This window comes from Salmo salar, chromosome 10 (assembly GCF_965601325.2).
Source record: "Salmo salar chromosome 10, fSalSal1, whole genome shotgun sequence".
NCBI classification, from domain to species: Eukaryota; Metazoa; Chordata; class Actinopteri; order Salmoniformes; family Salmonidae; genus Salmo; species Salmo salar.
In genome coordinates, this window is record NC_138300.1 from 33223196 (window position 1) to 33250816 (window position 27621).

At 42.7% G+C, this 27621-nt stretch overlaps 2 protein-coding genes across 10 annotated transcripts in view; one reads left to right on the forward strand and one right to left on the reverse strand.

Moving 5' to 3' along the window:
* Nucleotides 1-8445, reverse strand: part of LOC106560257 (protein furry homolog-like) — an 89893-nt gene extending 81448 nt beyond the window's left edge. For 4 of the 8 annotated variants that reach the window (XM_082956934.1, XM_082956935.1, XM_082956937.1 and 1 more), the window contains exon 1: nucleotides 8159-8445. The gene's annotated coding sequence lies outside the window, so the exon portion shown is untranslated. The remainder of the gene's footprint in view (nucleotides 1-8158) is intronic. The other 4 variants (XM_082956939.1, XM_082956938.1, XM_082956940.1 and 1 more) reach the window with 2 other exon arrangements.
* Nucleotides 8446-10392: 1947 nt separating this feature from the next.
* Nucleotides 10393-27575, forward strand: ociad1 (OCIA domain containing 1). Of its 2 annotated transcripts, XM_014122966.3 has the most exons (9): nucleotides 10393-10613; nucleotides 11007-11091; nucleotides 23272-23325; nucleotides 23425-23472; nucleotides 23595-23724; nucleotides 23813-24018; nucleotides 24263-24415; nucleotides 26650-26736; nucleotides 27394-27575. In XM_014122966.3, exons 1-8 carry the CDS (start codon nucleotides 10557-10559, stop codon nucleotides 26685-26687), a joined length of 771 nt encoding a protein of 256 aa, XP_013978441.1. In that variant the 5' UTR covers nucleotides 10393-10556; the 3' UTR covers nucleotides 26688-26736; nucleotides 27394-27575. The 2 variants fall into 2 exon arrangements, with proteins under 2 accessions (XP_013978441.1, XP_013978442.1); XM_014122967.3 differs by lacking the exon at nucleotides 24263-24415.
* The last annotated feature ends 46 nt before the right edge of the window (nucleotides 27576-27621 follow it).

Genomic DNA, 27621 nt, shown 5'->3' on the forward strand with positions numbered 1-27621 from the left:
ATTTCTTGAACTGCAAAAAATAAAGCAGAAATAAAATCAAAAAGTAAAACAAATTAACAATAGCAGCGAGAACAGTCTATGACTTGGGTGACTGACAATTCTTTTGACCTTCCTCTGACAGTGCCTAGTATAGAGGTCCTGGATGGCAGGAAGCTTGGCCGTAAGATGTACTGGGCCATAAGCACTACCCTCTGTAGCGCCTTAGGGTCGGATGCCGAGCAGTTGCCATACCAGGCCGTGATGCAACCGGTCAGGATGCTCTCGATATTGCATCTGTAGAACTTTTTGAGGCTCTGGGGACCCATGCCAAATCTTTTCAGTTTCCTGAAGGGGAAAAGGTGTTGTCGTGCCGTCTTCACAACTATCTTGGTGTGTTTGGACCATGATAGTTTGTTGGTGATGTAGACACCAAAGGAACTTGAAACTCTTGACCCACTCCACTACAGCCCTGTCGATGTGAATGGGGGGGGGGGGGGGGGGGTGTTCGGCCCACCTTTTCCTGTAGTCCACAATCAGCTCCTTTGTCTTGCTCACATTGAGGGAGAGGTTACCTTCGCTTTCTTGGGCACAGGGACTATGGTGGTCTGCTTGAAACATGTACTGTACACTACCGTTCACAAGTTTGGGGTCACTTAGAAATGTCCTTATTTTTTAAAGAAAAACACATTTTTTGGCCGTTAAAATAACATCAAGTTGATCAGAAATACATTGTAGACATTGTTAAATGTTGTAAATGACTATTGTAGTTGGAAACGGCAGATTTTTTATGGAATATCTACATAGGCGTACAGAGGCCCATTATCAGCAACCATCACTCCTGTGTTCCAATGGCATGTTGTGTTAGCTAATCCAAGTTTATCATTTTAAAAAGGCTAATTGATCATTACAAAACCCTTTTGCAATTATGTTAGCACAGCTGAAAACTGTTGTTCTGATTAAATAAGCAATACAACTGGCCTTCTTTAGACTAGTTGAGTATCTGGAGCATCAAATCACATTTTATTTGTCACATACACATGTTAGCAGATGTTAATGCGAGTGTAGTGAAATGCTTGTGCTTCTAGTTCCGACAACGCAGTAATATCCAACGAGTAATCTAACCTAACAATTCCACAACAATTACCTTATACACACACACACAAAGTGTAAAGGAATGAATAAGAATATGAACATAAAAAAAATATATGAATGAGTAATGGTATAGAACGGCATAGGCAAGATGAAGTGGATGGTATAGAGTACAGTATATACATATGAGATCAGTAATGTAGGGTATGAAAACATAAAAGTGGCATTTTTTAAAGTGACTAGTGATACATTACATCAAGATGGCAAGATGCAGTAGATGGTATACAGTATATACATACGAGATGAGTAATGTAGGGTATGGAAACATAAGAAGTGGCATTGTTTAAAGTAGCTAGTGATACATTTATTACATACATTTTTCCATTATTAAAGTGGCTGGAGTTGAGTCAGTATGTTGGCAGCAGCCACTCAATGTTAGTGATGGCTGTTCAACAGCCTGATGGCCTTGAGATAAACAGCTTCTTTCAGTCTCTCGGTCCCTGCTTTGATGCACCTGTACTGACCTCGCCTTCTGGATGATAGCAGGGTGAACAGGCAGTGGCTCGGGTGGTTGTTGTCCTTGATGATCTTTTTGGCCTTCCTGTGACATCAGGTGGTGTAGGTGTCCTAGAGAGCAAGTCATTTGCCCCCAATGATGCGTTGTGCAGACCTCACTACCCTCTGGAGAGCCTTACGGTTATGGGCAGAGTTGCCGTACCAGGCAGTGATACAGCCCGACAGGATGCTCTCGATTGTGCAGCTGTAAAAGTTTGTAAGTGTTTTTGATGACAAGCCGAATTTCTTCAGCTTCCTGAGGTTGAAGAGGCGCTGCTGCGCCTTCTTCACCACTCTGTCTGTGTGGTTGGACCTTTTCAGTTTGTCCGTGATGTGTACGCCGAGGAACTTAAAACTTTCTGCCCTGTCCACTACTGTCCCGTCGATGTGGATAGGGGGGTGCTCCCTCTGCCGTTTCCTGAAGTCCACGATCATCTCCTTTGTTTTGTTGACGTTGAGTGTGAGGTTATTTTCCTGACAACACACTCCGAGTTGCCCTCACCTCCTCCCTGTAGGCCGTCTCGTCGATGTTGGTAACTGTAGACCCTGCCACATACCTCTCGTGTCTGAGCCGTTGAACAGCATTCTCACATAGGTATTCCTCTTGTCCAGACTTAGGGCAGTGTGCAGTGTGATTGCGTCGTCTGTGGACCTATTGGGGCGGTAAGCAAATTGGAGTGGGTCTAGGGTGTCAGGTAGGGTGGAGGTGACATGGTCCTTGACTAGTCTCTCAAAGCACTTCATGATGTCGGAAGTGAGTGCTACGGGGCGGTAGTCATTTAGCTTTCTTGGGAACAGGAACAACGGGAACGGGAACAGGCCCTCTTGAAGCATGTGGGGACAGCAGACTGGGATAAGGATTGATTGAATATGTCCGTAAACACACCAGCCAGCTGGTCTGCGCATACTCTGAGGACGTCGTCTGAGCCTGCAGCCTTGCGAGGGTTGACACGTTTAAATGTTTTGCTCACGTCGGCTGCAGTGAAGGAGAGCCCACAGGTTTTGGTAGCGGGGCGCGTCAGTGGCACTGCATTGTCCTCAAAGCGAGCAAATAAGTTGTTTAGTCTGTCTGCAAGACATCCTGGTCCGCAACGGGGCTGGTTTTCTTTTTGTAGTCCATGATTGGCTGTAGACCCTGCCACATACCTCTCGTGTCTGAGCCATTGAATTGCGACTCTACTTTGTCTCTATACTGACGCTTAGCTTGTTTGATTGCCTTGCGGAGGGAATAGCTACACTGTTTGTATACGGTCATGTTTCTGGTCGCCTCGCCCTGATTAAAAGCAGTGGTTCGCGCTTTCAGTTTCACGAGAATGCTGCCATCAATCCACGGTTTCTGATTTGGGAATGTTTTAATAGACGCTGTGGGTACGACATCGCCGATGCACTTAATAATAAACCCACTCACCGAATCAGCGTATTCATCAATGTTGTTGCTTGCCGCAATGCGGAACATATACCAGTCCACGTGATCGAAGCAATCTTGAAGCGTGGAATCCGATTGGTCGGACCAGCGTTGAACAGACCTGAGTGCGGAAGCTTCCCGTTTTAGTTTCTGTCTATAGGCTGGAAGCAACAAAATGGAGTCATGGTCAGCTTTTCCGAAAGGAGGGCGGGGGAGGGCCTTATATGCGTCGCGGAAGTTAGAATAACAATGATCTAGGGTTTTGCCAGCCCTGGTAGCGCAATCGATATGCTGATAGAATTTAGGGAGCCTTGTTGTCAGATTAGCCTTGTTAAAATCCCCAGCTACAATAAATGCAGCCTCAGGATATGTGGTTTCCAGTTTCACATCGAGTCAAATGAAGTTGGTTCAGGGCCATCGATGTGTCTGCTTGGGGGGGATATATGCGGCTGTGATTATAATCGAAGAGAATTCTCTAGGTAGATAATGTGGTCGGCATTTGATTGTGAGGAATTCTAAGTCAGGTGAACAAAAGGACTTGAGTTCCTGTATGTTGTTATGCTCACACCACGTCTCGTTAATCATAAAGCATACACCCCCGCCCTTCTTCTTACCAGAAAGATGCTTGTTTCTGTCGGCGCGATGCGTGAAGAAACCAGCTGCCTGTACCGACTCCGATAGCGTGTCTCGAGTGAGCCATGTTTCCGGGAAACAAAGAACGTTACAGTCTCTGATGTCTCTCTGGAAGGCTACCCTTGCATGGATTTCGTCTACCTTGTTGTCAAGACTGGACATTGGTGAGTAGTACGCTCGGGAGCGGTGCGCGATGTGCCCGTCTACGGAGCCTGACCAGTAGACCGCTCCGTCTGCCCCTCCTACGGCGTCGTTGTTTTGGGTCGCCGGCTGGGATCCGATCCCTTGTCCTGGGTGGTAGTCCAAACAGACGATCCGCTTCGGGAAAGTCGTATTCCTGGTCGTAATGTTGGTGAGTTGACGTTGCTCTTATATCCAATAGTTCCTCCCGACTGTATGTAATAAAACCTAAGATTACCTGGGGTAACAATGTAAGAAATAACACATAAAAACAAAATACTGCATAGTTTCCTAGGAACACGAAGCGAGGCGGCCATCTCTGTCGGCACCGGAAGTTAGCATTTGTGGGTTCGATTACAGGCTCAAAATGGCCAGAAACAAAGAACTTTCTTCTGAAACTCGTCAGTCAATCTTGAAGCGTGGAATCCTGAAAAATGAAGGCTATTCCAATGCGAGATTTTGCCAAGAAACTGAAGATCTCGTATAACGCTGTGTACTACTCCCTTCAGAGAACAGCGCAAACTGTCTCTAACCAGTTTGAGAAACGGACGCCTCACAAGTCCTCAACTGGTAACTTCATTAAATAGTACTCGCAAAACACCAGTCTCAACGTCAACAGTGAGTGATTGCCACAAATAAAATTGTGTTTCAGTATAATTTTTGTTGAAGAAATTAACACTGGCTGATAGATTTGATCTGTGATACACATTCAACAGAAGTACCGAAAGTAACAAATTCTAGTACCGAACCGTTTTTCATGTTCTAGTATCAAAAGTTTTGTGCAACACTAGATCTCAGCATTGGTGCACAGTCACAACTGGGACGAATACAGCAAAAAGGACAAAATAAGAACTAACTACATCTTGTTCACCAGCACCAAATGAAAGGCTTTTCTCCTGCGTAATCACAACCTTCCTATGGAGCAGAACACTAGATTCTCCTGACAGATAAGGCCTTCATGCAACTGCCCTATCAGGGCCACTTGTTTGCGAAAGCTCTTCCTCACAACCAGTTTGATTTCTAAAGAGAGCTCATGTGAAACCTAGTACACAGCCCCTGATAGCTCCAGTCCAAACACACAGGCAGACTCTGTATGAGGTGAGAGAGAGGAACAGAGCTGGCTTTCCTTGGGCCGAGGACCGGGTGGTTTCTTTGGTGAAGTCAGTCCCAAACATCAATTATCCTGCTCCAAACCAGTTCTCCCTACCCAAAGCCAAAAATAATATGCCTCAGCAAGGCCCCATTATAGGCTATTTCTAGATGAACTCAATTCACATTTGTGTATTACAGAACACAGCCTTTGAATGCATCCAAAGACAAAGGATTGCTCATTTCAGGAAAACTATAACTAAAGGATGGGGGCTTGTCTGATGAACAGCTATTTAACCTTTTTTCAAAGTTGCTTAGTGGGAGTAGCTTTACATTTGCCGCCGGATAATGACTGCAGCAGTTCAGGTTAATAATTTAGCACCAAGCAAACAGACACCACCAACCTTCTCAGTTAGGTTTAGCAGATAATTTGACAAGAGATCCAGTCTCACCATCACCAGGCAGGCAAATTAAGGCTGTAATTCAGTTGGTAATAAAAATATAGCCGTATAGTTCACACAGGAAATCCAGGGTTTCCTGTAAGTGCTCTTGATAAGGCAGTAGGTGAAATGTTGAGGTCGTAGATCAGCCAGATGCAGGTGTTACAGAGTCAACAACAAGCAAGGCAAGATAACGATATTTGTGCAGCCGTGAACTCCAAGAAGGTAAACACTGGGAAGCCTCATTTGTTTTACCAGATGGCAGAGGTGCAAAAGAGTCAGTCAGTTGGTCAATACAGGGACAAAGCAGTAAGAGAGGAAAGCGACAACAGTGTCAGTCTGATGGGACAGGAGAAACAGTGAGGCACCAGACTCATTAAGAGAAATGCTAGACTGCACAGCTCTTATAAATCCAACCACCACACTATGCAGTGATAAAGAGTGACCAATGGCCCTCCTCTGGCTTATCCTGAGAAGAGAGACATCCATGGTTTGACAGGGGAACCGCTCAGAGACCAGCTCCATCCCTTCACTCAATGACATTAATGTCTTCCAGGATTAACCCAAAAACACACATTCCCCGGAATTATGCCCTGGGTAATTGCAGATAGATGCCCCTCTGCAATTTAGAAGGATTCCCTGCCGTTCCTATGCAGAGGCCCAGTGGGTGCGTGCACAGCGCAAACACATCTGTACAGCAATCAGAGGCTTATCCCTGCAGGGCGAGGTCGAGAGGATCAGTCAACCACACAGAGACATGTATGGATTGGGGCAGAGAGGGGGGTCCATCACTTTCTTAAATGTGACCACAACAAACCAGCCTCCTGTCCTGACCATGACAGTGATCTAACCCATTTTATTCAACAATTTAACATAAGATGTAAGCATCACCGTCATAATTTTATGCAAGATGTAGTCTAAGCACATAGTCATCTAAATATTGCAATGATAAGCAAAACATGTTTTTTTAAAAAGCTGCTTTAATACTTTGACCCTTACATTGAACACTAGGATGTTACATGTTAACAGTGGAATGGTCAACATTGGCTGACCTGGTGAATGAAAATGTCACACTCAAATTCACCCTTTGCATCTGTCTGCTGGCCGCTGACGTAATGTTATATGTTTACGCAACAACGCAAAAAGCACCAAAGTCCTTGGATCAAGTGGTAACTGATTATTCAGAGCATGTACCCCAAGCTTTTATTATCTTTTTTTTTTTTTTTTTTTCAATGCGCATGTGTTCATCTAAATTGAAAAATGTAGGCGCACAAAGAAATTTAGGAGCACAATGAAAAAGATTTGAGGTAATACAGCTAGAATCCTTTTTCTAGGTGCACTGGTGCTCCTAAATTAATATGCGAGTAAAATGGTCACACTGTAGAGCCCTGACCCATGTGGGAGTGACACACAGACTTTTCTCCAGATGAGAAGTGCATTGCAAAGGCCCCAGGGTCTGAAATAGTTCAGCCCTCTCCACCTCCTGGTTCATTGCAGACTGACCAGATTTCTCTGTGTGTCTGTGTTCCCATTTTACAGCTACAGAAAACAAGAACAAACAGCTACAGAAAACAAGAACAAACTCCTCATTGTGTGTCTATTCTCCCTTTGCTGTACAAACACACCAAAAGAGAGAGGCAGTGGACAGGCTATTGCCAACATATTGTGATTGATCTTTACTGAGCAGTGTGTGTACTGCCACCGTTTTCACAGACGCTGTAAGGATGTGGCCTAATTTAAGAGGGGGACAAAAGCAGCTGCTAAACAGGACAAATGCAATTTGGCCTTTGCCGTAATTACACACAGAATAAAGAGTGCCCAGTAGCAATGAATGTTAGCAATTACAGTGCTGATTGGTGGTTAACTTTAAATCTAGCGCCTACAGAACGAGGTAGAGTGAACAAACACCCAGCAATGATATTTGAGAATCCAATATTTTGGGGGAGAATTCCTTTCCTGGTTGTTGGGCTATATAGGTAATGGAGACAACTTTGGGGTACATTGGCATGACAAAGACAACTAACGTCCAAGTAAGTAAGGTACAGCTGTATAATATGCAAGTGTATATGGATATTTGCTGATTAACCTCACTCAGTAACGTTAGTTGTATCATAGTATTAGACTACCTGCCAAATCAGGTGTAAAGTCAAATCAATGCAGGATCTTTGACCATGCTGTAACTTGCCTCGTCTGTGTAACTGCAGCTTGCCTCCTCAAAAACGAATTTCAGTGGCATAACATTGTGACAGTAACACCTACGACGTAAATCAACGGATAGACACAGTGGCAAAACAAAAGACGCAAGGGGGGTTATATCAAATTATTGGTACTGTACATGAGCCAAGAACAGTTAGCTTGCTAGAATTGCCATTGTGCCGTGTCTTCAATATCGCCAACGTCGTAGCTAGCAAGCGAGTTGGTCACGTTAGATAACTAGCTAGCTAGCCAGCCTAGTTTCCTTTATTAATTGGCTGTCTAGCTAGAGCTGGTTAATGTAAACTAGTTAGCTAACTGACAACAACAACGGTAACATTCATTTGGCTTCCTTAGTGTCCAGTATTTGAGTACTTCTGGGTTTGCCAAATCCTGACATGGTTAGCTAATAACACATAGCTAGCTAGATAGATATCTAACGTTACCCAACTATGCTAGCTAGTATCGAAGCAATTCCATAGCTTATCAATTTGTCCGAAACGGCAAACTACTCGCTACAAAAAGCTAGGTTTGTTAACTTTAATAAATTAGCTATTTGGTGGGACCGAGTATTTCAAATCTCGGCCGAGCTTACCTTTTTTAAACTACGCGTAGCTTGTTTGCTAGCAATCCAACTCCTCTGGCATGCTACAATTATAGCTTTTTCCAACAGTGTCAGTGAAACTTCGCTGGGATCGCAAATTAGATATTTCAGTATGTGTCCTCACCTTCCTTTCCCATCCGTTCTTTTTTTTTTTATAACGCTCTTTAATTTTTTTCCAAAGATCTAAACCCGTCTAATAGCAAATATCCTCTTTGACAGATTGGTAAACAATTTTGTGGTTTGTGTTGTCTGATATGAGCGTACCACTGTCAAAATGTTGGCAATTTGCCCCGCCCTTTGCATTATATGATTGGTTCAAATTGTTTACACCTACATTGTATAAATTATTTTATTTGTTGTTCAGACTCTGGCAATCTTACGCCTCTGCATTGATTGGATGGCGTTCCGATGAGTAGACTGGACGCGGTAAGGTGCTTTTCACATTGACACCTTGATCACACATACAGTGTCCCGCTTCAATCACACCGACAGGGTTATTACGCAAAATGGTATGCAGCATCATCTGGATATGTGTGCAACAAAAGTTCAACATTCACCTTCTGCTACCATTTCTGTCAAGCCATCTAAGCATACAGTTTGATGCATACATTTGATAGGCACTGCAACTGCCTCTGCAATGCAATTGTGCAAGGCAAACGCAGCTTTCCATTGGAAATTAATGTACTTCTGGTGTACCAAAATACAGTAACACTATCGGTGTGATCAAGATCCTCCCCCATCCTCCAAGCCCACCCAACGCCATCCGACCTTAAACTTCAGGACCTTTAATCATATGATTTTTGTAAAGTTCATCTAGGTGAAAATCAGATTTTTTTCAAAATGTGAGACTCTTTAAAAGCTTTGGTCACCGACTCAACAAAAATTATTTGCTCAAACGAGCCCAACTATTTCAATCTGGAGCAAGTGTTGGTCTTGAGGCGTTGTTGTGTCTGGACCGGGCCTGCTAGTTGTTAGAGCCGAGGGTTGCACCGAGGGTCAGGATAAAGATGAGTCTGTGATGGTAGGAGTGACATTTTTTGGAAAAAGTGGGCCCTTGCCTTTTGGCTTATCCATTTGTGGTTTCAGGGTGGTTAAAAACAGAGTTGGCTGCTGTGGAATCAGTGAAGGTAACCAGAAGTGGTCTTGTGATAATTGTTTGTGTTTCTGCTGATCAGAGGGTACAGGCGCTGCACATTAAACAAATGGGGACAAGAGATGCGAGTTGTTTTGCACTCAAGAAAAGGGCACCATTGAAAGGAGTGATTACATGGTAGCGGTAAATGTGAAACTTGACCAACCGAAGGGGAAGATTCCCAGTGTTTGTCATGCACATCGTTTGTTGTGACTTAGACAGGATGGCGTAAGTGGTGAAACAGAAGAGTTGTGTGTTCTTTTGTGTTTTGATGTTGAGCAGTTGCTGGACAAAGTGATGTTAGAGTATTTAAGTTACCCTGTAGGAACCTTTGTGCCGAATACATTACGTTGTTACAGGTGTCAAGCTTATGGGCATGTGGAAGCAGTGTGTAGGAGGTTCCTAGGTGTTAGAAGTGTGCAGAAGGGCATGAGACAAAGGAATGTGTAACATTGGGGAAAGTAGTGGTATGTGTTAATTAAAGGGGTGCCCATGGGGCTGGGGATCAGAAATGTCCAGTGTGAGAGAGGCAGGTTGAGGTTTCCAGGGTTAGAGTAGCACAGAAGTTGTCATATGCTGAGGCAGTGAAGAAAGTAGAGGAAGATGGGGCAAGGGGGAGGGATCCTGAGAGGAGTGGTGTGAGTAGTAGATCTGTACCAGTACAGAGGGATAGGCCAACAAGTGACATATGCTTCAGTAAGATTGGATTTTTTTGTATTTATTGCAATGGTTATTGTAAGTCGCAGAAAATTGAGGTTGTGGTGGCAGCTGCAGAGAAGTATTTGGGTGTACGAGACTTGACGTCAGAAGAGTTACAGGGTGTGTTGATTGGTGGTGTCCCATCGTTTCAGGCTGTTGGCCTGAGGTAGGACTATATATATTTAAATAGTGGTTGGGTGGTGAGTGTGTAGTGTTAGATGTTAGGGTATTTGTTGATTTAGTTGAATTATTTATTTATTTGTTTTCAAGCCATGCATAAAGGAAGTATACTCCAGTCTAGTAGGTGGCAGTAATGCAACATTTATTGGATGTCAACCGCCGTTAAACCTCATCGAAGAAGACTGGGCACGCTTCTTTACGCGTGACGTCTACACTCAGGTTTTGCGTAAGGCAATCGCCTTCTGATTACAACAGCTTCCCTGCTTTGAGGCAGAAAGCTTGGAGGTCATTTTTGAAGTTTCCCCTGTTACACATGCACATAACCTCGAAATAATGGTGTAGCAAATTTTTGGCCGTACCTCAATTTCTTTTCTAGTCATGTCACAAACGTCAATGGGATTCACTGATCTCCAACAACAACAACAAGGGGCTCAGGTACAGTAACTAGCTAGCAGTAGTTAACTAACCGCTAGTTAGCTTTCTGCGGATTAGCTTGCTAGTTAAAGTAAGAGCTTGCCAAACAAACCGTTTTTTCCAAGCTAGCTACAACAGCACTTTCTAGTCGTTAACTCAAACATGAGTAATTAGCAAGTTAATCAAGTAGTACTGTAGTAATACTATCGTCGATAACGCTACTACGCGAGGCAAATTATTTTGCTATCTAACGTTAACTGCTAAAGTTCGCATTTCAACTACTCCACTCACTACAGTACGACTGGCGTGTATGTAGTGCAGTGGAAAAATAGAACACGACAGAGTTGAGTTTAATCTGCTATATATGTTATCTAACTAATTAAAATTGCTACAATTCTGTACCCTGTATAACAGAGTCAAGTTGGGGCACCCTACATTCCCACGGAGGAGGAGAAGAGAGTGTTTCGGGAATGTAACCAAGAGAGCTTCTGGTACAGATGTAAGTCATGTTACAACAAGCTTGTGTTCCAAATAGCACCCTATTCCCAAGCCCTAATCATGACTCTGTTTCATTACATTACACATAAGTAATTGGACGAAGGCGTCTTCTGTACAGGGAGTTTTAAGAGCGTGACGCTCTGTCTAAAAAATTAACACATATTGCTTGCAATATGTTTCTGGAAGCATAAAAGCCAATTTATGCTTGCTCTGGCAATGCAATATGGAAGGTCCATACCAAGCATTTGACGCAATCGCGGTGCCTCCGGAGGTTTGTAGAGGCCAAATCGAGCAGCTACTGCATGCGCTGTGCGTCACAAATGTTGTAACGAAGCAGAGGGCTCTGTATTAGAGCTCTGCTACCCGACTCGACAGGCCCCGATGTTATAAATGGGGGGTTAAGGCTGGGTATCACTGAATTGATCACTAACATTCTGAAGCTGAGCTGCATTTACGGCCTCTGCAGAAGTCAGGGCATTCATACTTGTGCTTTGCGGAGCAGCGCAGAGCTGTTGTGAAAGAAGTTGGTGTTTTTTCAGTAACTCACACCCCCACCTACCATCACCCAATCATGTCAATGCAGAGCTATACAGAGCCTGCTGCATTGTTAAACAATTTTGGAGGTGCACAGCGATGTGGTACGGCACTCAATTTGGACTCTGTATGCATCCGGAGGCTACGCAATTGTCACACCCTCCATACTCAGCCTCCGACCACATTCTTGGATCAAGCATAATTTGGCTTTAAGATCATAACATGGTGTCAGAAGTGCTTAAAACGTCAAATATACTGAACAAAAATATAAACGCAACATGCAACAATTTCAAAGGTTTTGCTGAGTTACAGTTCATATAAGGAAATCAGTCAATTTAAATAAATTAATTAGGCCCTAATCTATCGATTGCACATGACTGGGCATGGGCACATGACTGGGCATGGGCCTATGTCCTCCCAGGCCCCCCCAGCCCACAGGATCCCACATGTGAAGCCGGATGTAGAGGTCCTGGAATACGACTTTCCCGAAGCGGATCCTTTGTTTGGACCACCACCCAGGACATTGGATCTAATCCGGGAGGCATCCCCAAAACAACGTCACCGCAGGAGAGGTAGACGGAGCAGCCTCCTGGTCAGACTTCGAAGGCGTGCACACCACCCACCGCTTCCGAATATATTACTCACCATTGTCCAGTCTCTAGACAACAAGGTGGATGAAATTAGGGCTAGGGTTGCCTTCCAGAGACATCAGAGATTGTAACATTCTTTGTTTCACGGAACCATGGCTCTCTCGGGATATGTTGTCGAAGTCGGTACAGCCGACAGGTTTCTTCATGCTTCGCACCAACAAAAACAAACACCATGATTAACGACTCATGGTGTAATCATAACAACATACAGGAACTCAACTCCTTTTGTTCACCTGACCTAGAATTCCTTACAATCAAATGCCGACCACATTATCTCCCAAAAATTATTTGTCACGGCCGTGTATTACCCCCCCCCCCCCCCCCCAAGCAGATGCCTCCACGGCCCTCAAGGAACTTCATTGGACTCTATGTAAATTGCAAACCATATATCCTGAGGCTGCATGTATTGTAGCTGGAGATTTTAACAAAGCTAATTTGAGAACAAGGCTACCTAAATTCTATCAGCACATTGACTGTAGCACTTGTGCGGGCAATACACTGGACCACTCCTACACTAACTTCCGCAATGCATACAAGGACCTCCCCCGCCCTCACTTCGGCAAATCCGACCACAACTCCATTTTGCTCCTACTGTCCTATAGGCAGAAACTCAAACAGGATATACTTGTAACTAGAACCATTAAACATTGGTCTGATCAATCGTTATCCACGCTTCAAGATTGTTTTGATCACGCGGACTGGGAAATGTTCCGGGAAGCCTCAGAGAATAACATCGATTTATACCCCGACTCGGTGAGTGAGTTTATAAGGAAGTGCATTGGAAATGTTGTATCCACTGTGACTATTAAAACCTACCCTAACCAGGAACCATGGATAGATGGCGGCATTTGCGCAAAACTGAAAGCGTGAACCACTGCATTCAACCATGGAAAGTTGCCTGGGGATATGGCTGAATACAGTGTAGTTATTCCCTCCAAGGAAATCAAACAAGTGAAATGTCAGTTTAGGGACAAAGTGAAGTCACAATTCAACGGCTCAGTCACAAGACGCATGTGGTAGGGTCTACAGGCAATTACGGACTACAAAAAGAAAACCAGCCACGTCACGGACACCGTCTTGCTTCCAGACAAACTAAACACCTTCTTTGCCCTCTTTGAGGATAATACAGTGCCACTGACGCGGCCCGCTACCAAGAACTACTGGCCTCTCCTTCTCCGTGGCCAACGGGAGTAAGACATTTAAACGTGTTAACCCTTGCAGGGCTGCTGGTCCAGACTGCATTCCTAGCCGCGTCCTCAGAGCTTGGACATATTCAATCGCTCCCTATCCCAGTCTGCTGTCCCCACATGCTTCCTGTACCCAAGAAGGCAAAGGTAACTGAACTAAATGACTATCACCCCGTAGCACTCACTTCTGTCATCATGAAGTGCTTTGAGAGACTGGTCAAGGATCATATAACCTTCACCTTACCTGCCACCCTAGACCCACTTCAGTTTGCCAACAGCCCCAACAGGTCCACAGACAATGCAATCGCCTGCACACTGCCCTATCCTCTTCTGGACAAGAGGAATACCTATGTAAGAATGCTGTTCATTGACTACAGCTCAGCATTCAACACCATAGTACCCTCCAAGCTCATTAAGCTTGAGGCCCTGGGTTTCAAACCCGCCCTGTGCAATTGGGTCCTAGACTTCCTGACTGGCGGACCCCAGGTGGTGAAGGTAGGAAACAACATCTCCACTTCGCTGATCCTCAACACTGGTGCACCACATGGGTGCATGCCCCTCCTGTACTCCCTGTTCAGCCATGACTGTGTGGCCATGCACCTAAAACCCTCACTAACTTTTACAGGTGCACAATTGAGAGCATCCTGTCGGGCTGTATCATGGCAACTGCACCACCTCCAACCGCAGGGCTCTCCAGAGGTTGGTGCGGTCTGCACAACGCATCACCGGGGGCAAACTACCTGCCTTCCAGGACACCTACAGCGCCCGATGTCCCAGGAAGGCCAAAAAGATCAAGGACAACAACCACCCGAGCCACTGCCTGTTCACCCTGCTACTGTAACCGGTGTGAAATGGCTAGTTAGTTAACAGTGGTGCGCGCTAATAGCGTTTCAATCAGTGACGTCACTCGCTCTGAGACTTGAAGTAGGGTTTCCCCTTGCGTTGCAAGGGCCGTGGCTTTTGTGGCGCGATGGGTAACGATGCTTCGTGGGTGTCAGTTGTTGATGTGTGCAAGGGTCCCTGGTTCGAGCCCGTGTTGGGGCGAAGAGAGGGACGGAACCTACACAGTTACACTACCATCCAGAAGACGAGGTCCGTACAGGTGCATCAAAGCTGGGACAGAGAGACTGAAAAACAGCTTCTAACGCAAGGCCATCAGATTGTTAAACAGCCATCACTAGCACAGAGAGGCTGCTGCCTACATACAGATTTGAAATCATTGGCCACTTTAATAAATGGATCACTAGTCACTTTAAATAATAGCACTTTAATGTTTACATATATTACATTACTCATGTATATACTGTATTTTATACCATCTATTGCATCTTGCCTATGCCGCTCGGCCATCTCTCATCCATATATTTATATGTACATATTCTTATTCCATCCTTTTACATTTGTGTGTATAAGGTAGTTGTTGTGGAATTGTTAGATTACTTGTTAGATATTACTGCACTGTCGGAACTATAAGCACAAGCATTTCGCTACACTCACATTAACATTTACTAACCATGTGTATGTGACCAATAAAATGTTATTTGATTCAGAAATTACCATTACATCTTTGCCAAAAGCTCTGGGGGTCATTCCTGTAGTCAGTATGCCAATTGCATGCTCCCTTAAATTGAGACAATTTATTGTGTGACAAAACTGCACATTTTAGAGTGGCCTTTTATTGTCCCTAGCACAAGGTGCATTTGTGTATATAAAATGGGAGAGATTATTTCCCCCAAACAGTTGCTTGAGTTTTGTCGGAGTTTAGAGTGACCAAAAGTAGCTAATGGCTCTCTCTTGTCTTTGTTCGTTGAGCAGAGCCAGAGATACTTTTTAAGGATATGGTAATCTCCATTGGAATATACTTTTTATGGAGCTGGTAATCTCCATTGGAATAGTATTAACGCCCATCGTGTACATCGCCCATGCAACGTCAATGGACCGGGCGGTGCACTCTGGGTGATTCTGTGACAAGGAGAGCTCTCCTTCAAGGAGGAAATGGGAGTCAATTAGGCGATAGCTCTTAAAAAAGAAATACAACATTACACATTTTCCCAAGATGTGAAATAATTAACCTGGGATCTGTTTTATTGTATAGCTTTGGAATTGTGACATTACGTACTTTCGAGGAAAATAGACATTTCTCAACTCATACCCTGATTTTGAGAAGGGATTATGTGACGATTAGTTTAGCGACCGTGTGACGCAGCATGACAACATGAACGTGATTGGTCAACAGTCCGTGGGGCATTATGCTTTCCTCCATTCATGGCCCAATGGGATTCCTATCTCCTTTCTCTAATATCTCTGGCAGAGCTGCTCAAGCGCAGTGATCGTGTGACAGAGGGGGACAGTTAATAGTTTTACTAACGGAGGAATTACTTCGTGATTTCGGCTTTTGGGCAGAAGCAATCGGGCCTGTATAGGGCAGGGCCTGAACGTCGCGAGTGTGGCTGAAATAAGTATGAATGCTCTTACTTCTGCGGAGGCAGCATCGCAGTAAATGCTGTACGGCCACTGCAGATGTCGGATTGACCATGCGGAGTCGTTAACGCCTCAAGCCTCGTTTTAAATTACCCATAAATACTAGGATGACATACATTTCAATGGAGACGTCCACAGCGGAGTGAAAGCGCAACGCCCTCTTGCGGTTGAAGTCTCCGTCGCGAGACAGACACTGCATACTTGGACATTTCTTCTGACTTTGCCTCGTCTTCAGTCCAGCCAGTCTGCCAAAGAACAGGGAGTTACCAAAACAGAGGAGATAAATGTGGTTTTCGGTGATGGCTTCATGGTATAGTTGTAGTAACCTGTAAACAATTACCCATAACAATAAGTGAGTACTATTTGAATAGTAATGTTAAATAATACACATAGGCTGTTAAGCTAATTATATTATGACTGTTGCCTCCCGTTTAAGTTTGATGGTAATGACTTTTTTAATGATAATTGTTAGGTGGAGAGGTTGGTAGCTATAATGCTATTTTCAACCTAGCCTAGCTTTTAGCTAGCTATCTGCTCTGCAGTGCAAGCTAGCTTGACTTCGTTAGATAAACAAGTTGGGGAAAAAGTAACTAAACAAAACATTTAACATCTGAAACAATATATTTATCCTGTCTTGAATGAAAAGGTCATTTTGCAATCTCCCAAAATAAATGTGATCTCTGACAAGAGACAGGCTCTCCATCTTGCATTACAAACACTACACTTGTCGGTTCAGTAGCTGGGCAAGACTCCGTGAAGATGACGTACAGTAGGGCGTAATGAAATGCTTCACGATGTGAACGGGTCAACTTTCTAGAAGCATTAGACCAGAACCAAGATACTGTTAGACGTCTAAGTTTGAAAATGTGTTATAAAGAGAAAGCTATTTTGTAGTTTTACATTATGCCCGTTCACAAAAAAAAATCTAATTTCAAATCCATTGCCTTCACAAAAAGGTAGAAAAATAAAACAAATTAAAATAACCATGGTTTTCAAACCACTCAGCATATAGGTCACTGAAGGTAAAATTCCAGCTCATCACTACAGAATTAGGACAACATTTTTCAGCACTAATGTTAAGGGTGCCGCACTAGACAGGTGTGTTCAATATTTCAACTTGTGCCTTGTTGTGGTACAAAGGAAGTACCCACACAGACTCCAACAAGCTAGCATTTAGCGATTTTGAAAAGCGAAGCACATGTGCGTCAAGTATGGAAAATGTGGGCTAGACATCCAGCAAAACAAAATGCATATGCAACTGGTGGACACAGGGTATGACATGCTTACCAGACCACGTTACAAAATAAATGTACACGTTATTCATTCAACTGCTTGCGGGCGTTTGCGTTGCAAGGTACTAAAATCGAACTTGGTTCTATTTTAGACGCTTGATGCGCTGCAAGTCCCGTCTCTCCCATCTACTCATTGGTTTTTACAAGCATATAGCCACATGTGTGATTGAAAGATTAATGAGGTCCACACTAGTTGGTGGCAGTAATGCACCTTAAAACGTCTTAAGGCTAGGGGGCACCATTTTCACGTCCGGATGAAAAGTGTGCCCAAAGTAAACTGCCTGCTACTCAGGCCCAGAAGCTAGGATATGCATATAATTGGTGGATTTGGATAGGAAACACTCTTAACCTCTATGGGCTAGGTGGGACGCTAGCGTGCCACCCGTGGTGCACTCCATCAACAGCAGGTGCATTTCAAGAGCGGCAAATTTGAATCCAAATAAATGTCAAAATTCAAATTTTTCAAAAATACAACTATTTTACACCATTTGAAAGATAAACATCTCCTTAATCTAACCACGTTTTACGATTTCAAAAAGGTTTTACGGCGAAAGCATAAATTTAGAGTATGTTAGGACAGTACATTTACAAGAGTTGTGTGTAATGTTTTGTCAAGTCAAAGACAGGGTCACCAAAACCATAAAACCAGCTAAAATGATGCACTAACCTTTTACAATCTCCATCAGATGACACTCCTAGGACATTGTTAGACAATGCATGCATTTTTAGTTCTATCAAGTTCATATTTATATCCAAAAACAGCGTTTTACTATGGCATTGATGTTGAGGAAATCGTTTCCCTCCAATAACCGGCAGTCAAGTCAGCGTCACAAATTAAATAATTAAAATTAGAAAACATTGGTAAAATATTATATTGTCATTTAAAGAATTATAGATTTACATCTCTTGAACGCAATCAACTTGCCAGATTTAAAAATAACCTTACTGGGAAATCACACTTTGCAATAATCTGAGCACTGCGCCCAGAAAAATACACGTTGCGATACAGACTAGACGTCATGTTGGGGAGATCTAAAATCGAAAATACTATGTAAATAATCCATTACCTTTGATTCTCTTCATCAGATGTCACTTCCAGGTATCACAGGTCCATAACGAATGTAGTTTTGTTCAAAAAAGCTCATCATTTATCTCCAAAAATCTCCGTCTTGTTAGCACATGATCTAAGCCAGCCGGACTTCTCGTCATGAACGAGGGGAAAAAATATATTTCAGTTCGTTCAAACATGTCAAACGTTGTATAGCATAAATCATTAGGGCCTTTTTTAACCAGAACATGAATAATATTCAAGGTGGACGAATGCATACTCTTTTATAACGTATTGGAACGAGGGTACCCAACATGAACTCGCGCGCCAGGTGTCTAATGGGACATCATCGTTCCATGGCTCTTGTTCGGTCAGATCTCCCTCCAGAAGACTCAAAACACTTTGTAAAGGCTGGTGACATCTAGTGGAAGCAATAGGAAGTGCCAAAATATTCCTCAGCCCCTGTGTTTTTCAATGGGATAGGTTTAAAGTCAATACAACACATCAGGTATCCACTTCCTGTCAGAAAATGTCTCAGGGTTTTGCCTGCCAAATGAGTTCTGTTATACTCACAGACACCATTCAAACAGTTTTAGAAACTTTAGGGTGTTTTCTATCCATATATAATAAGTATATGCATATTCTAGTTACTGGGTAGGATTAGTAACCAGATTAAATCGGGTACTTTTTTTTTATCCAGACGTGCAAATGCTGCCCCCTAGCCCTAACAGGTTAAGTTTCTAAATCTGTTTGAATAATGTCTGTGAGTGTAACAGGAACTGATTTGGCAGGTGAAACCCCGAGCACAATCTATCCAGGGATTTTTTTTTTTTTTTTTTTTTTTTTTTTAGGTCAATCTGTTTTCCATTGGTTTTCTATGGTAAGCCCGTTTTAATAGAAATATGCTTGCAGTTCCTATAGCTTCCACTGGATGTCAAGTCTTTAGAAATTGGTTGATGTTTTCCTTAGAGAAATGAAGAAGTACGGCTTTTCAGAACGAGGGTCCAGCCGAGTGGACTCTACTGTTTTGATGCGCGCTCCAGGTCACGCGCTTCACGTTTTTATCCGGTATTGAACACAGTTTATCCCGTCTTAAATTTTATAGATTATTTACGTTTTAAAATACCTAAAGTTGGATTAGGAATGTTGTTTGAAATGTTTGGACAGCGTTTACAGGTAATTTATTAGATATTTTGTAGTCATGCTGGGCGAGTTGGAACCGGTGTTTTTCTGAATCAAACACGCCAAATAAATGGACATTTTGGAGATATAACGACGGAATTAATCGAACAAAAGGACCATTTGTGATGTTTATGGGACATATTGGAGTACCAACAGAAGAAGTTCTTCAAAGGCATGAATTATATGGTTATTTCTGAGTTTTGTGTCGCGCCTGGCGGGTTGAAATATGATTGTCATGTGTTTGTTTGTTTGGGGTGCTGTCCTCAGATAATCGCATGGTTTGCTTTCGCTGTAAAGCTTTTTTGAAATCTGACACGGTGGCTAGATTAACAAGAAGTTAAGCTTTAATTTGGTGTATTGCACTTGTGTATGAAAGTTAAATATTAAACAAAAATTTAATTTCGCGCTCTGCATTTTCACCGGATGTTATCAAATCGATCCCGTTAACGGGATTTGATCCATAAGAATGAAAGATGGTTGCCAATAGCCATATAAAGAAGAATGATCAATGAGAGATTCATCAAAGAAAACAAAACAAACTAGGTTTTCCCTTTTATCTCTGGATTAATTGTCGGAATAGCGAACACATGATTTTGTGTGACTCAAAATGGGTAAAGATTCTACAAAGATCCAGATGGGGGGGGGAAAAAGGACCATATGCATTTCAAGTAAAATAACAACCCAATGTTTATATCTCAGGACAAATTAGCTAGCAACAGCAAGCTAGCTAAATGTCCTTGAATGTTAAATATGTTGGTTTTGTTATTTCAACCTGCGTGTCATGAACGCGTTTATTGGGGATAGACAAAATCAACATGCGCATGATGGTGGATGCACGCGCAGAGCTGGTTTGCCTCATGTAAGGACCTTATCGTTCATATCAGCAATAAATCATTTTCAAAAAACCAAAAAGGTTAAATTGAAGCACACTTTTTTATAGGGTTAGTGTTCCCGAACCGCCATATTTCCATGTTACAGCACTTGTTTACGGAAAACAGACGGAAGACAGAGTGGACTACCTGTGCTTATTTAGCTCTCTGCGTCTCTGAATACGGAAGATGGACGCCACGAAGGTGTTGTCACTGAAAAATACTGTGTGTGCAACTTAAAAACGGTGTACAGGAAGTGAGTGTTTTGCATTTGTGAAATTATTTGAGGGATTTATGTTTCTAGAACCGTACCGCAATTGATAATCGATTGACATTTAGATGGAGTATATGGCTGTTTTGGCTTCCAGAGCCAATTCGCCCATTAAACAGAACATGTAAGGTTGTTGGACTATAAAGAGTAACGTTAGGCTCCTATACTCCAAAATTGGGCTACCTATTCCCTAAATTATAGGACTTGGTCAAAAGGAGCATTTGCACTATAAAGGGAACATTGTGCCATTTGTGACACATATCTGGGGTGTATTCATTACGCTGATTCTGTTGCAAAACATTTCTTAAACAGAAACGAACAGGGCGGGACTTAACTGAATTTCTCCAATAGAAACTCTTGTTTTAGTGTCAATTTTGGGGGGGCTAATCATTACACCCAGGGGTTAAATTGATCCGGGTCCGAGACACAACACCTGTGGTCCAAATGAGAGCCAGGTGGAGCTAAGACCAGGTACCTTTTGTTATTTGAATGATCTAATGAAACATTTTTGTCCAGATGTAATTTTCCACACGTAAGCAATTGCAAAAAAAAATGTAATAGTTTACCTATTTAATTGTTCAGCATGTCACATTCTATGCGAGAAAATAATATTCCTCTTGAGGCCCATTCAAATTACAAGTGCCTTACAGGGAGAGAGATGTGCATGCCCAGTCATTGTAGCCTACAACATAATTATTGCAGTTGCGGGAAACACCTTTTAAGCAGTCTTGATGACCACTGTTAAAAGAGGATCACTGAGTTTTCTAGTGTTACTAGGCTCCACTTATTTCTCAAATCCAAGTAATGAATAAAATGCACTGTTTTAGAACCGGAGTTTTTAGCAGCAGCATGGTTTATACGCTTTCCCGGGTGCCAATGGCATTACGTGCATAGGGACAGTGCTGGCCCTAGCCTTTTGGTGGCACCTCGCGAGCAAAACGTTTTGGTGGCCCCCCTCTTGACGGCTGGGAGAGAGACTTGGTTTTTAAAGAACATTTCCTGCAATTCTACACATTTTGTCATGATTTATGCCATGTTAATCTGATATCAGAGTGAGAATGACTAAATCAATGGGGGCCCACTGGAGGGCAGGGCCCCTGGGCACGTAAAGTTTGTGGACAATAAGACTGGACATTGAATGTTGTCGGTATTCCGCCATGATTACAAGTTTATACTAATTTACCAATAAAAAAAATTTCTTAGCCGACATGGCTAATTGAGTGACTGTCATTGACTGACATAAAAGGAAAAACGGCTGTTGCACAACCAAATTTTGAAATTGCATGTTGTTCATTCTACTACTCTAACTAGCTCCTAAAAAATATATATATACAGAGGCAAGAAGTATGTGAACCCTTTGGAATTACCTGGATTTCTGCATAAATTGGTCATCAAATTTGATCAGATCTTCATCTAAGTCACAAAAGACAAACACAGTGTGCTTAAACTAATAACACACACAAATTATTGTATTTTACTTGTCTATATTGAATACCACATTTAAACATTCAGTGTAGGTTGGAAAAAGTATGTGAACCCCAAGGCTAATTAATGACGTCTCCAAAAGCTAATTGGAGTCAGGAGTCAGCTAACCTGGAGTCCAATCAATGAGGTGAGATTGGAGATGTTGGTTAGAGCTGCTTTGCCCCATAAAAAAACATTTGCAAAATTTGAGTTTGCTCTTCACAAGAAGCATTGCCTGATGTGAACCATGCCTCTAACAAAAGAGATCTCAGACCCAAGATTAAGAATTGTTGACTTGCATAAAGCTGGAAAGGGTTACAAAAGTATCTATAAAAGCCTTGATGTTCATCAGTCCACGGCAAGACAAATTGTCTATAAATGGAGAAAATTCAGCACTGTTGCTACACTCCCTAGGAGTGGCCTTCCTGCAAAGATGACTGCAAGAGCACAGTGCAGAATGCTCAATGAGGTTAAGAAGAATCCTAGACTTTCAGCTAAAGACTTACAGAAATCTCTGGAACATGCTAACATCTCTGTGGATGAGTCTACGATACGTAAAACAGTAAATAAGAATCGTGTTCATGGGAGGACAACAAGGAAGAAGCCACTGCTGTCCAAAAAAACCATTGCTGCACGTCTGAAGTTTGCAAAAGTGCACCTGGATGTTCCACAGCGCTACTGGCAAAATATTCTGTGGACAGATGAAACTACAGTTGAGTTGTTTGGAAGGAACACACAACACTATGTGTGGAGAAAAAAGGGCACAGAACACCAACATCAAACCCTCATCCCAACTGTAAAGTATGGTGGAGGGAGCAACATGGTTTGGGGCTGCTATGCTGCCTCAGGGCCTGGACAGCTTGCTATCATCGACGGAAAAATGAATTACCGAGTTTATCAAGACATTTTGCAGGAGAATGTTATGCTATCTGTGTGAAGACTGTGATATGTGCTTTTTGTCAGTATATATTTAGGCTAGTACATTATATCACCCCCCCAGCTGAGCCTACCAACTACAGACCTTCCAAATCCCAATTTAACCACTGATTACACCCCAGGTCTTACCCCTTCTATTTCTCACTAGATTTCTCATTTACTCAAGTTTGTAGCTACTGAAGTATTATGGGCATGCATTGTTGAAATAAATAGTTATAAGGATGTATTGATTCTGTATGCACTAATGACAACATTATTTATTCACAGCCCTTCCATTAACTGCTGTGGCAGTGTCTGTAGCTCAAGCACTTGTTATGAAAGGTACGTTTTTAATGCTCAGTCCAGTGAGATAGTAATTCAAATATCAGCCTCAAATGCCTTTCATTGGGTTAGAAAGTAAAGTCAATCTCTCCCTTTCAGGAGTCCTTGCACCCTCACCACGATTTGGTTCCCTGCCTAAAGTAGCTAGTAAGTGAAGGCTGAATATGAGGCTTTTCAGTGTCCTGCTGGACTTTAAAATGTGTATGTATATGTACCAGTGTTATGTCTATAGGAATATTCATTTTTGTGTGCGTGGTGTCTATTTTCAGTTGCTGGTCTGTTTGGGTACATTGGCGGGAAGATCTCCTACACAAAGATATGTCAGGAGAAGTTCAAAAATCTGGAGAATTCCCCATTGGGTGAAGCCCTAAGACAAGGACAACGTCATATCCCTCAACAGTTAGTATTGCATCTAATCTCCTTCCCCCATTGTGGTAACTGGTTATTGTTTTGACATCTTACCAAGTTACATTTTCATTGGAACCAGGTTTGCTCCTCAGAACACATCAGAGTTGGGAGATCCTAACCAAGCTTTTTTTGAACAAGCCTCCCAGTCAGTGGCGGAACCTCGCACCCAAGCAGACTCCTTCAGCTACCCTAGTGACTTCTCCTATAGTGATCAGGGTGCTCTGTTGAGCCCTCCCCTCAGTGAGTCTGACCCCACAGGAACTTCAGCTGATGTCAACCAACCAGGTACGGACATCAGGATTTGCATGTTGTTAGACATGGATAATACTCTCTCACTCATCCTTGTTTTATTCACATAACTTTCTTTAAGATGAATGTTATTTAGTTGAAGTAAAGAGAGCATTTGGGAACATTATCTCACTTTTGAATCAGCTGTGGTTGGAATTCTACAGATTTTGTATTGGCCCTAGCTGGATGCCTTGAATGGCAGTTTTCTCTGAAAAGTTTCCTCCCCTCACTGCCTTTTTAGTCCCTCCTTACTTGGATGATGAGACTCCCAAAAAGAGACCAACCCTGTACGAGGACCTACGAAGCAGAAACCGTGAGAACTACGAGGTTACCCTGACCCAAAAGGCAGACATTCTGCTCAAGTCCCCGGCTGAAACACCTGTTCTGAAGAGAGGTGGTGATTCATTCCCCACAGAGATCTGTTGTTATTGGGACTATTTACATATGGTGCTTAGAATGGGAGTATGGTTATTCAGTGTCAACAACAGTGCTCACATACTTGGACATCAGTGTCTTTGGCCAGAACAGGGTGTCTGTATCAAGGAACATGCTAAGATACGCTAACATTTGCTTTTTAGTTTGTAGCAATAATTAGCCATGCAGGCTGCATCACATCCAGCCGTGATTGGGAGTCCCATAGGGTGGCGCACAGTTGGCACGGGTTTGGCCAGGGTAGTCATTGTAAATAAGAATTTGTTCTTAACTGACTTGCCTAGTTAAATAAAATAAAAATAAAAATAAATAAAAATTTAGCCTTTTATAATAGTTGAATTAAACAAACACAATATTCCGGGTGCATCAGTGAACTACATTGCTTAGACATACAGTACCAGTCAAAAGTTTGGACAGACCTACTCATTCAATGGTTTTTCTTTATTTTTACTGTTTTCTACATTGTAGAATAATAGCGAAGACATCAAAACTAAAACATATGGAATCATGAAGTAACCCAAAAAGTGTTAAACAAATCAAAATATATTTTTATATTTGAGATTCTTCAAAGTAGCCACACTTTGCCTTGATCACAGCTTTGCACACGCTTGGCGTTCTCTCAACTAGCTTCACCTGGAATGCTTTTCCAACAGTCTTGAAGGAGTTCCCACATATGCTGAGCACTTGATGGCTGCTTTTCCTTTACTCTGTGGTCCAACTCATCCCAAACCATCTCAATTGGGTTGAGGTCGGGTGATTGTGGAGGCCAGATCATCTGATGCAGCACTCCATCACTCTCCTTCTTTGGTCAAATAGCCCTCAGGCCTGTTGAAAACAAATGATAGTCCCACAAAGCGCAGACCAGATAGATGGCGTATCGCTGCGGAAAGCTGTGGTAGCCATGCCGGTTAAGTGTGCCTTCAATTCTAAATAAATCCCTGACAGTGTCACCAGCAAAGCACCCCTACACCATCACACCACCTCCATGCTTCATGGTGGGAACCACAAGGAGATCATCTGTGCGGAGATCATCTGTTCACCTACTCTGCGTCTCACAAAGACACGGCAGTTGGAACCAAAAATCTCAAATTTGGACTCATCAGACCAAAGGACAGATTTCTACCGGTCTAATGTCCATTGCTCGTGTTTCTTGGTCCAAGCAAGTCGCTCCTTCTTATTGGTGTCATTTAGTAGTGGTTTCTTTGCAGCAATTCAACCATGAAGGCCTAATTTCACGCAGTCTCCTCTGAACAGTTGATGTTGAGATGTGTCTGTTACTTGAACTCTGTGAAGCATTTATTTGGGCTGCCATTTCTGAGGTTAACTCTAATGAACTTATCCTCTGCAGCAGAGGTAACTCTGGGTCTTCCTTTTCTGTGGCGGTCCTCATGAGAGCCAGTTTCATCATAGTGCTTGGTTTTTGCGACTGCACTTGAAGAAACTTTCAAAGTTCTTGACATTTTCCGCATTGACTGACCTTCATGTCTTAAAGTAATGATGGACTGTCGTATCTCTTTGCTTATTTGAGCTGTTCTTGCTATAATATGGACTTGGTCTTTTACCAAATAGGGCTATCTTCTGTTACCACCCCTACCTTGTCAGAACACAACTGATTGGCTCAAACACGTTAAGAAGGAAAAATATTACACTAACTTTTAACAAGGCACACCTTTTAATTGAAATGCATTCCAGATGACTACCTCATGAAGCTGGTTAAGATAATGGCTCCCTAGTGGCGCAGCGGTCTAAGGCACTGCATCTCAGTGCTTGAGGTGTCACTACAGACACCTCCAGGCTGTATCACAACCGGCTGTGATTGGGAGTCCCATAGGGCTGTGCTCAATTGGCCCAGCATCGTCTGGGTTTGGCCGGTGTAGGCCGTCATTGTAAATAAGAATTTGTTCTTAACTGACTTGTCGTTAAATAAGTAAAGGTTTTTTTAAATGCCAAGTGTGTGCAAAGCTGTCACCAAGGCAAATGGTGGCTACTTTGAAGAATCTCAAATATAACATATTTTGATGTAACTTTTTTTGGTTACTACATGATTCCGTATGTGTTATTTCGTAGTTTTGATGTCTTCACTATTCTACAATGTAGAAAATAGTACAAATAAAGATAAACTCTGGAATGAGTAGGTGTCCAAACTTTTGACTGGGACTCTGTCTGATTCTCTGTATGGCTATTTTGTCTCCACAGTGAAAAAGAACCAATATGGAGATGCATGGGACGAGTGAAGAGTCTGCTTCAGGGGCCAGTGATCAGCTGCTGTACCAGGAGAAGAAGGCAAGAGGGCACATGTAGTATACACAAGACATCTGCTATTTATGCAATCATGCTATAGAAATATGAAAAACACGTTTGACATTTCCAAAGTCATAAATGTGATAAATGTCAAATCATATATTGCCAAAAGTTTAACATGAATAGCAGCTTTCTAGAATTGTCCAATACAATTGAATGCAGCCAACAAGCTTACCAATAGCTTGTGTATCAGTGGAGGCTGCTGAGGGGAGGACTGCTCATAATAATGGCTGGAATGGAGTCCATGGAATGGTATCAAACACGTCTCCATTCCAGCCATTATTTTGAGCCATCCTCCCATCAGCAGCCTCCGCTGCTATGTTTCCATCCCATCATTTTAGCTATGTAACTGGGTTTTATTCAAATGTAAATGTTGAGTATTACCAGTGAGCTCATACTATTTTGAAGGTTTATCTGTAAATCCTAATTGAATATGTCCGTTTGGTGTTATCTGGACCGTATCTGGTGTCAGGTTATTGCGTTGAGGGTGGCAGATCAGATTATAATGCTCTACGATGTAAAAGCAGAATGTTGAGGGCCTCTTTGAAGACCATCTTAGCACAGGTGGACATCTGAAGGTTTAGTTTGGCAGGGTGTTGTCTCGGTAATAATGGATAGGTCCCCTTGTTTTTTTCACAGCGGTGTCAAAAGTAACATAAAACAAAGGCTGTGTTGACTGAGATGTCCTCCAGGACCAAGCTTACCCAGCTCTCTGGTCTGTTGACTTTTCAGCAAGGTGTGGCGCAGACATACGTATCTCTTCCCTTCTGTTTATGTTTTGTCAAACAACTGTGTTGATTATTAAATCATACCCAAAATGGTTTCGGTGTGCCAGCTGTAGTAATCTCTCATTCATGCTTTATGCTC